Source organism: Carica papaya, chromosome 6, assembly GCF_054855325.1.
Source record: "Carica papaya isolate Zhongbai chromosome 6, ASM5485532v1, whole genome shotgun sequence".
NCBI lineage: Eukaryota > Viridiplantae > Streptophyta > Magnoliopsida > Brassicales > Caricaceae > Carica > Carica papaya.
The window spans coordinates 36,609,382-36,620,484 of NC_142314.1; the positions used below are offsets into that span (position 1 = coordinate 36,609,382).

General features: G+C 35.5%; 1 protein-coding gene across 1 annotated transcript; it reads right to left on the minus strand.

Moving 5' to 3' along the window:
- Positions 1–336: 336 nt before the first annotated feature.
- Positions 337–10,826, minus strand: LOC110825383 (uncharacterized). The gene is made up of 9 exons (XM_088206217.1): positions 10,651–10,826; positions 6,289–9,125; positions 5,557–6,054; positions 4,918–5,442; positions 3,793–4,611; positions 3,132–3,638; positions 2,278–2,736; positions 1,174–2,004; positions 337–975 (listed from the first exon to the last, which is right to left on the minus strand). Exons 2-9 carry the CDS (start codon positions 9,082–9,084, stop codon positions 445–447), a joined length of 6,966 nt encoding a protein of 2,321 aa, XP_088062343.1. The 5' UTR covers positions 9,085–9,125; positions 10,651–10,826; the 3' UTR covers positions 337–444.
- Between the last annotated feature and the right edge of the window lie 277 nt (positions 10,827–11,103).

Below are 11,103 nucleotides of genomic sequence, written 5' to 3' on the forward strand. Positions count from 1 at the left end.
GCTAGTACAGCATATCCTTGGAACATTGGAGGAAAAGAGAGATTTAGATGAGAAAGTTGGTGAAGCTTGATGTCTCATAAATACAGTTTCCTACTTGGAAATACCAAGAGGAATGAAAATTTTCTTTGAGACAGAAGAAAAAGGTGTGCTGGAAAATTAAAAAGGAGAGGATGCTGTGATAAAACTCATTTGAAAAGGTAACATGTAAACTTTGTGCCCTCTGTTGAAAATTCACTGATAAAGCATATATATATGCACACACAAGCAACGTCAACCTTTAGTTAGAACTCTAGGAAAAGTTAAGTGGAAAATATTTGTAATGTAACCGAGAGAATATAATCCTACAAACAAGAATCTCATCTGAAGAGAATCATAGGCAAAATTAATGTGTATATATGCAGAGAAGCAAGCATAAACAATTTCCTCTTAGTTATAAATCAATGACTAGGGCTTACATAATGAAATTCTCGCTCTATCAACAAGAAGCAGGAGGGCAATGCCGGGAGGGGGATTTGAGTAGGAGACAAATCCATGGTCATGAACATCTCCAAGATTTTCCATAAACTCTGCACAAGAATTTCCTTCAGGCAGCACATATTGAATAGTACAAGAATGGCATGAATCCAGCAGATGCCTGCAGTACAGAACAGAAGCAGCAAGGGGGTGTGAACTTGCATCAGCATGATGGATCAGTTGGACAACCTCTTTAGAATCTGTCTCGACGATTATATCCGTGAGCCCTTTCTCTACTGCAAGTCGTAGACCTTCTCTCACTGCAAACATCTTTGCTTGAAGAATTTCAGAGATGACAAATTTGATGGAAAAGCCTTCAAGCCAGTTTCCATTGTGATCTCGAAAAATGCCACCAGCTGTAGCAAGTTGTTTTAACACCTTAAGGCTGCTAGCGATGTTCAATTTAACCATTCCTGTCGGTGGGGGAATCCACCTAATTCCTAAGAATTCTCGACTATACTCCTGAACAAACAACGGATAATAAATTTCTTGAGGATTCAATTCAAGAAGATTAAAGAAAAATATACAGTTTAGATAAATCAGTAACAAGCATGAAACCATTTCCCCAAACTTATCAGTAGCTGCAAACTTGTACCAAAACAAACTAATTGATGATGAGCTATCTTGAGTATAAAGATGAAATAATGAATAGATAAATACCATTTCCCCATACAACAAATGGATGGTGGCATTGAGATCACCCTTCCAATGCCATTGATGACCCTCCTTTGCCAGGCATACTCTGGTAAGCAATGGTGCAGCCACTACTCCTTGAGAGAAAATCACCAAGTTGGAGCATTTTCTAACAATTACTTCTTCTAAAGATGGAAATTTTAGAGTACAACTTGCTAAGCAGAAGCATGAGAGATTTGTCAAAGAATCAAGTTCTATGCGTTTCAGTTTGCTGAAGATAATCTTTTCTTCTTTTCTATTTCCTTCATTTGAAATCGCTTCCCTGACCAGATCACAATTTCTTATCCTCATATCAGTCAACTTCACCAAACTTCTGGCCACGGAAAGTGGAAATAGATTCACTAATCCCTGACAATCCCAGACATCCAAAGTCTTCAGATTATGAAAGGATGCTGAGGACGGTGCTAAACTAATTAAACTGTCACAACACCAAACTTCAAAACTTTCAAGATTTTGAAAAACTGATTCCCATTGAGGTTCTTGTCTCCATATATGCCTCAGGTCAGGGAGATCACTTAAGCGGATATTTCTTATCCACTGGAATATTCCATCATACTTCTGACCTCCAATAAGTCCTCTATACGGCAACAGTTCGTTGAAACTACTACAGGACAGACCCAACTTTTCCAGATTTTGTAGTCTATCCAGGAAAACCAGAGGAACCACAGCCAGGTCATCATGAAAGCATTGCAGTTGAAGAAACTTGAGCTCCGGAAAGAGGTTAAAGGGAGAATTGCCATAGGTTAGCATTCTAATGTCTTCCTTGTTCAATGCTAATGCTTCCAAGTTGTCGGGGACCTGAAAAACCAGTAAAATAAAATCAAACTACTCGATGTTTATTCAGTAAAATTTTTTTAGATATGAGGCAAACACAACTTTTTCTTTTTGAAATAAAAAGTATAAGATGTAATAGCATGGAACATGAAAACCAGAATTTTTAGGAGAGAAACCACCACCATAACTACCTAGTAGTTCTGTTGTTAATTTCTTAGACTGACCATAGATGTCTCCTGTTGGAAGCCTGGAACTTAAGGTTATATCTAAAAAATTCTAAAAGTAAGAGGCTCATACCTTCTCAACTGAAAACAGTGGTTGGTAAACTGGATTAACAAGCCCACTAGCTTCTCGCACTTCGATAGGAAATGTCCTTAATTCACCACAATGAAACACATGTAATAGTGTTAGCCTTGGAAATTCCGTGGTGTGCATGCCAGGGTAGAAACTTTTGAGTTTGAGCAAAGTCCCAAGCTCCAGAGATGTTAATTGAGGAAACACAAAGTTCTGTGCGGTTTCGTCTCCTTCATCTTTGTCAATAATGTACTCTGCCCCACAAACATCTACCAAAAGTTTCTCAAGTTTCAGGAGGCCTTTTGCTACATCGGATGGAAAAATGACTGATAGTTTTTGACAGTCACGCACTTCCAGTCTTTGCAGTTCACACAAAGAGGAAGCTGAAATGTGATTGCTCCATAGCTTGTTAAAGTTATTTAGGCCAGAGATTTGGAGTGACTTCAATTTAGGGAATGCAACCTACATACGTAATAAATCCTACTACATAAGTAACATAACCATCACTACTTTTGAGTATGCATTATGTATAGAATTTCAAATATAAGGTTGAATAAATAAATGATGAAGAAAGAGGACAGATTCTATTAAGAATTCTTATAAAATTCAAAACATTGAAGATTATAATCAAATATGTAAACTAAAAAACACAGTTCCTTGTCAAATTTCAAACTGTATTATGATAAATTTTAGAACTAATACTCTCTTCAAATGACAGAGTTTTGCATTTTCATCTTCAGTTCCATTAGTTTTAGAAATATCAGGAAAGTAAAAAATTTGAATATTCAATACAAAGAGAAAAAGGATGCATGAACTTCCTAATGACAGATATGACATATAGACAGAGAGAAACATACCTTATCCCCGAAAAGGGTTGCAATGGGGATACTAAGCTCTCCATTATTATGATAGTTAATGTTTCTTCCATCATTTACATTCAATTCTTGTTCCCCTGAAAATACTGAAGCAAATGTTATCATATTGGGACAATTCTTTATGGTAATGTTCTCCAGGGATGTGCATTCTACAGTATCACTAGCAGAACAGAAGCTTGTGAGGCTAGGCAAAGACTCAAGGGAAATAGATTTAAGTGAAGGGAAAGTGAATTGCACTGCTGGTTCTTCAGCCTCTTCTGTAGTGATTATTTCTACCATCGTGGTACAATCCTGTATTTTCATCTCTTCTAGTTGCACAAGCCTCTGTGCAGTCGATGGAGTGAATAAGTATCTCAAGCTGTTACAATTTAGAACTTCCAGTGATTTAAGGGTGTTAAACTCCAAAGGCAAAATGGGACTTCTGTTCCATACTTCTAATAAATCTGGAAACATTGACAGTTTTAGATGCTCTAATCCACGAAAAGTTACCTACCAAAACAATAAATCACAACAATCATAATTAAAATATATATGCCAAAGAAGTTTGCATTCTTTTGTTAAAATAAATAATTGAATGACTAAAACTATATGTAAATATTTGTGTGTGTTTGCAAGAAAGAAATTTGATGAATTATCAACATACTGTTTCTCTGAACAACCGTTTTATGGTGGTATTAAGGTCACCATTCCAGTGCCCCATATCTTCTCCTTCCGTCAACTGTATTTTCAGTAACTTTGGTGTGCTCAAGACTCCTTCAGAGAAAATCCTCATCCTAGGGCATCCTCTTATGATAACTTCTTCAAGGGATGGGAATTCAAATGTGTAATTTCCTAAGCAAAAACTTGCAAGACTCGGCAAAGAATAGAGTCCCAAATGCTTCAGTTTGTTGAATAAAATCATGTCTTTCACTTCTTCCCCAGTGTGACCTATGATTTCTGACAAGCTTTCACAATCAGTTATACTCAGTTTTGTTAGTTGCAATAGGCAGTTAGCCATCCGGGGCGTCATTAAATTGATCAATCCATGACATTTTGAGATTTCTAGAATTGTCAGAGTCCAGAATGTTGTTGAGAAGGACACTGGATTTTTGAACTCTACAGTCCCCAAGCTCCCAAAAATTTGGTCAGGTTTGAGTTCCTCCCTCCACAAATGCTTCAAGAAAGGAAGTTTAGACAACTTTAACTCGCTTAATTTAGATATCATCCCTGGATGCATTTCTCTGCTACCAAGCCATGTAATTTGGAAAATTCTTTCAAATGGAGCATCATTTAGATGAAGCTTTTCAAGATTGGGTAGTAATTGAATGAAGTCAATGGGAGGAACAACTTGTTGCTGAAGAAAGCCTATCAGCTCAAGAACTTTCAATTTGCGGAAATACACTGATGAATATTTACCACACCATATATCCGTCATGGTACCAATTTGCGCTAATTTTAACTCCTCCAAATTAGGGAATGTACCCTGAAAAATAAATAATCATAACTATATGATAGAGAAGGTAAAACATAGATCAGAATTTCATCTCACAATTCAAGCATATTTACATTAGAAAACTATTTAGCTAGCAAGTTCTAATCTTGCTGTTTACTTCAAATAAAACCAGACAGTTGATAAGGAATTAAGCTAAATCATTTCTTGTCCACACTTCTAACTTATACTTCTGATCTAATTTAGGGACATACATATATATATTATTACATTATATGGATTTTATTATATAAAGGCATCTTTCGGGGAGGAGACCTTTTTATCAGATTTCTCTTATACCTCATTGACAAAAAAGAAGGGTTGTTGAACTGGAATCTCAGGTTGCCTCTTCCTTTGCTTTTCTTGGAACCACTGGAATTCTGAAGCCAATATCTTCACACTGTCACATCCATGCAAGTGCATTCTTCTTAACATTGGCCACTTTGTAATATGCACACCAGGATAGAAACTGTTCAGTTCTGGTAGGTCCCAGAGCTCCAACAAAGTTACTTGAGGAAATACAAATCTAAGGGCTGTTCCAGCTTCAGTTGATTGAGTAGTTGTTTCAATTCTTTTTCCTGTGGAATTAGGCCATTCTCTTCCAAATATACATCGTACAGACTCACAGAGATTTACTCGCAAACGGTCTAGTTTCTGAAGCCTGTTTATCATAATAGGGGGAAAAACATGCAACAACTTTTTGCATTTCCATAGAGCAATATAATCTAGCTTGGAGAAAGCATCTGGAGCAAGTTGTTTGTGCCATATATGGACCATTTTATCCATCTGCTCAAGGATTAGCCTCTCCAAATTAGGCACTCCAACCTGTGGAATAAATTATTGCACAAGTTGAATAATAGCTAAAAGAGAGTGATTATTTAAAGTAAGAGAACAATGAAAAAGAGAGAACTGAATAATTAAGGAAAAGAAATATATAACCTTTTCATCAAATAAAACCAAATCACCATCACTATCCTTCTCTCGGCCCCTTCTTGCGGATTCTTCACTATCCTTTCTCCCTTTACTGATAACATCAGGGATAAAGGCCCTTAATTCATGGCATTTCCGTATCACCATCAATCTCAGGGATGGAAGTTCAATTGATTTTCCAGCGCAAAACTGATTAAGCTGAGGAAGATTTTCAAGCCTCAGGTCATGTAGTTCAGGGAACACAAAGTGTTTGGTTTCTCCTTCTTCCTCAGGTTTCATGTCTATGACTGTTTCCATGATCTTGCAATTGCGTATCACAATGGTTTTGAGTTGTACAAGAGTTCTAGCCATAGAAGATGGGAAGAGATATTTTAAGCGATCATATCCCTCCACTGTCAAGTTTTTCAGATTTTTTATACAAGATGCCATTGCTAAGGGTTGGTCAGGCCATATCTTTGCTACATTCACTGAGGATAATTTCAATTCCAATAAGTTGGAGAACAACATCTGCATGCAAAAAATTTGACTCATGGACTAATTTTTCAGTTTTTTATTACTGGAACAAGTTAAATGAAAAAATGGTTCTTGAAATACCACTTTTACTGCAGAAACATTGAAAAGGAAAAGTAACTTAAAGATTGACAATTCCTGGTCAAACTTAAGAAGCAAATAACAAGTGGAACTTAACTTTTAATTTACGATTCAAGAGGCATATTGAATAAGCAATCAGTCAAAAAGTACCTTTTCATCTAAAAGTGGCATGGGATTTGAACTTCTACTTTGAGATGTTGAAGGTGCAGTATCATACACAAAGCTAATGAGTGATGGTAGATTTTGTAAAATCAAGATCTGTAATTGAGGAAGCTGAATTATATCTGCTGCTTCGCCATACATATTAGCAACCTGGTTATCTGCGGAAGCAATCCCTGCTATGTTCTCACAATCAGTTACTTCAATTTCTTGAAGCTGAACAAGGCACCTGAACATGGAGAATTTGAACAGATTCTCCAATCTTCCACAACTTCTCACTTTTATAGTTTTTAATTTGTTGAAAGACTCCACAGTAACCTTCCCGTGGCATATCTTTTCCAAGTTAATAAGACTCTGAAGAAACAGTGACTCCAATATCGGAAAAGCTTTTGAGCTAACCCATGGCTCCTCCATCGAGTTTACAATATATTGAATATTGGGACTATTTTGGACATGGAGATGCTTCAATTTTGGAAAGCCTTCCCTATCTAATTTCCAAAGAACATTAGCATCACCCTTCAATTCATCTAAATACAGGTCTTCAGTTTTTTTCAACAATTTATAGATTCCATCTTCTAAATGAGGGCTAGCACTGTACTTGAGTTTCAATGTCCTAGAGTTTTCATTTTTACCAGACCAGTCCCACATATCTCCTATAAATATTTTATACCTATCTAACTTTTCAGGGAACAAATCTTTCAAACTAATTTGGGTTTCTGGAATATGTATTTCTAAGACTATCAAGTGAGGCAAGTACGTTACCTCTGAAAGGTTAGCATTACTTGCTTGTTTGTTTAGTTCTTCATCCTCCCATCCTTTAAAGCTATTTCCCATGTAGAGCTGTTCGAGTCGTGTGAGGCTTGATATTACCCCTGCTGGAATTACTTTGAGTTTAGAACAGTCACTCAAATCCAACAATTGTAGCCGAGTCAATTGACTCAACTCCTTGGGCAGTTGTTCCACGTTAGATCTCAAAAGACTGAGAATTTCTAGCTTCTTTAGTTGTCCAATAATAGCAATATCTTCCAATGAACAAAGATCCAAACATAAGGTTTGAAGATCAGTTAGGAGACCAATTGAGGAAGGTAATGAAGGGAGATGCATTTCAGTTAAATCCAGAACCTTCAATTCTTTCATTGCTGAAAAGAAATTGTTTGAAATTCTCAGAGAAGGATTTTTATTAACAAGGTAAAAAAACCTTAATTTGGGGCATTCCAACTCCTCAGGGAGCTCACTAATATCATTATAGAATAAAGATATACCAGTGCAATCTGCAGTAGGCCAATCCTTTGGTCCAACCTCATTTCTTAATAATGCAAAAACGTTCCAATCTCGGGCTGCAATTGAAATGGCAACATCACGTACAACATCATGTATAGCAAACTGAGAATTGTTTGAAGGGTCAAGCAATAGACCCGAGGCCTCAAGATTGCTGAGCAAAGTATGTACTCTATCATGTGCTTCCTCCACTGTATTGGCATGGTGGAACAAACCCAAGCCTATACCATGCTTCAACAAGTCTAGAATCATTGAAGAACCCATAAAGCCACAAAGCAAGAAAGTTGCTTTAAGCTCATCACTTTCCAAATGATTGTAACTAAGCACTATACTTGAGCTTACAACTGCCTGCATTCCAGTGAAATTCCTTGAAGACGGTCTTCTTAGTTCTCGCAAAGCATTCTTCCATAAAGGCAAACTCTTATTTTTCAATGCTCCTGCAACTGTTACAATAGCAATAGGCAAACCTGCACACTCCTTAGCAACTTCGACAGCTATGGATCGTAAATCAGGACTTTCCACACTATCACCTGCCATCTTCTTGAACAAGATCCAAGCTTCGTCTTCTCTTAAAATACCAACTCCAAAATTTTTTTGACTGTCCATCACAATTGACAAAACATTTTGATCTCTAGAAGTCAAAAGAATCTTGCATCCCTGGTGAGTCTCTCCAAAAGGAATTCCCACATCCTCCAGATCAAGTTTTTCCCATATGTTGTCTAAAATTATGAGAATCCTCTTCTCTTTCTTTAATCTGTCATAAAGTCTATCTGCTCTTCCTGATACAGTCTCTTCCCTGAATTCAAGACCCAATTTGTCTGCAATTTCCCCTTGAATCCTCTTCAAATCTTGTGTTTCTGACACCTCAACCATAACCACTATATCAAATACTCGGTCTTGCTTCACCTTGTTTGCAACTTCTTTTACTAATGTTGTTTTGCCAACACCTGCCATTCCATACACACCAACCATAGTGATGTTCGGATCACTTAAGGCCTCCAAAAGTCCATCCAAAGCATGCCTTCTTGACTCAAAGGACTCGTAAGCTTTGACAGGTGAGATTATCCCCTCCACAGGAACACGGTATGAAACCTTATCAAATCTGCCTTCCACTTGGAGCTTAGCAACATTTTTGCTCTCTCTTGTTGCTCCCTTGCCAACCCGGTAACGCGATTTTAGATGAATACATGATGTCTGAAACCATCCCTTCTCTGCATGCTCCTCGCCTTTCCTGATAATATTCTCTGAATTTTCAATGATAATATTTACATTGCTCAGCCACCTCTCGACAACAGCTTCAATTTCTTCCCCTTTTCTTATAGCATCATCAACAGAATGCTGCACCTTATCTCTTTCATCTTTCAGCTTCTGAAGTTCCGTCTTGAGGGCTTGTATCTTGCTTCTGTAGTTGAACAGATAACCAATCTGTCGTCCTATAGGAGCTATAGACTGATCAAAAACCACCGAGGAAAAAGCAGTGACAAACTGTAGAACTGTCTGTAGATCCATTTACGTCCTTTCTCTTTCTTTCACTTTTGGTTACTGGCTTTCTGATTCAAGCAGATGAAAAAAAAAAACAGAGAGGAAAAATGAACTGAAAAGACTGTGTTATCAGAGACATATGACAAACTAGCTAGTAATGATGATATTTGAACTTTTTAGAATTCAATTTGTCGATTAAATCTAAGTCTAGACAGAAACTACAGACGGAAAGATAAAAAAACAAGAACAAGATACAAAGTATACAAGAAAAAATGTCTTTAATGGCCTAAGACCAATTTGGAAAAAGAAACTTCCTAGTTTCTGATTGTTGAATTCTATAGCAGTTAAATTATTTCTGATAAAAATGTCAACCCATTGTGGTTGGTTCCCTGTCATGACAATAAGCAATTACCTTTTTCGGTCAGTTTAGAACTCACTTGTTTCTTTTTCCTGGAAACTTAACATATGTTTTCCTGGAAACTTAAACGCAAAATAAGTTGTTGACCATTGTCAGGGTTCAAGAGTATATACTCGTTCTGTGAAATCCAAAGTAAGGAGGTAGCAAAAAAGACAGTTTAATGCGGAAAAGGTAGATGAACCAAAGAAAGATACGAATCTGTGGTTTTCATCTACAGTAAATTGAATAAAGAAAGAGAAAATTTTTTAAAAAAGATCATTACTGTAAGAATGCTATCTCAACTGCTGCCTAAATGTTAAGCATAAATGCTAAAAAAAGGTTAATTAATTATTATTTGATTTTTTATTAATTCTTTCACTTCTTTCTTTCTTTAACTAATTTTGGCACTTAAACTTACATGGTCTTTTTATATTGGAATTACTTCTATTCGATCTTAAGATTTTTCACTTGAGTTTTATAAATTTTTCCGTGTAAATTTAATACACGTATAAACTTTTTTCAAATGAAATAACCATTTCGTTACATTTGATTCAACTCTATTATATTTTCATTCTAATTTAAATCTTAATTGTTTAATATATAAATTTTAATACTAATTTCTATAATTAAATAAACTTTATCTGTATGTTCAATCTCATAATGATAAATTTACATTCCACTAATAAAATCAAATCATAAAAACACATCAACAGATAAATAGGATATGAAGATGATTACTAATTATAATTGTATTTTAATTCCAATTTTATCTTCCTTCCATTACATTCCGACTTATATTCCTTAAAATTTAAGTTTGAAGACACCTTAACCTTTGTTTACTAGATGAAATGGCATGCTCATTCTTCACATCCCATCAACATATATATATTTCACCAACTTTCTACGTCTCTCACAGAACAAATATCAAACACCTTGTGAGCATCCCCAAACTTCTCCGTCCACAAAAAGCAAGCAAATGAATCAGGTAGTTTCTAGCAGACAAATTTCAGTCACCAGGCTTTCAAAGCCAGGGAGTAGAACTTCCATACTCCGCTCAATTCACCTCAAATCCAAGCAAAATTCGTTCCAAAACATGGTTCCGTTATAAAATCTCAATCCAGCAAAAGCGTCATTCGAGTTTAAACAGCAGCAAGAGAAAGAACACTCAATGAAGTTAAACTTAAGCTTGTTTATACCAGGCTTGCAAGGAGAGAGACTGCTAAATGAGATGAAGACAACAAGTCGAACGCGTACGCGGCGGAATTCTCCATGCTGATCCGGGATTTCAGCTTACCTGCTCTTTCTTTTTCCTTTTTTTTTTCTTCATCTCCTTTGACTTTTCTGAATACAGACAAGTAGAAAAATGATGAACTTGGAATTTTCAATATTATAATTTAAATTTTTTAACTATCAGAATTTAATATTTAAAAATAATAATTTAATTTAATATTAACTTTAAAATCCGAAAATAATATCAATTTAAACTTTTTTTTAAAAAAAAATTAATTTAGATATTCAATATTTAATTTAATGATTAAAAAATCTATAATAATTAAAAGGGTTAGTATAAATTTTTTTTTAATTATTTTATTTTAATAAAAATAAAATATTATTTTATATTAATTTTAAACTAAGAATATTTTTAATTG

Bases quoted from the DNA above. Each gene is read 5' to 3' on its own strand.
- LOC110825383 (XM_088206217.1), bottom strand. From the start codon at position 9,084: ATGGATCTACAGACAGTTCTACAGTTTGTCACTGCTTTTTCCTCGGTG. The intron at 5,443-5,556 runs GTTATATATTTC...TTTATTCCACAG, and splicing joins TGGTTTTATTTGATGAAAAG to GTTGGAGTGCCTAATTTGGA. The intron at 3,639-3,792 runs GTATGTTGATAA...TTGTTTTGGTAG, and splicing joins AACGGTTGTTCAGAGAAACA to GTAACTTTTCGTGGATTAGA.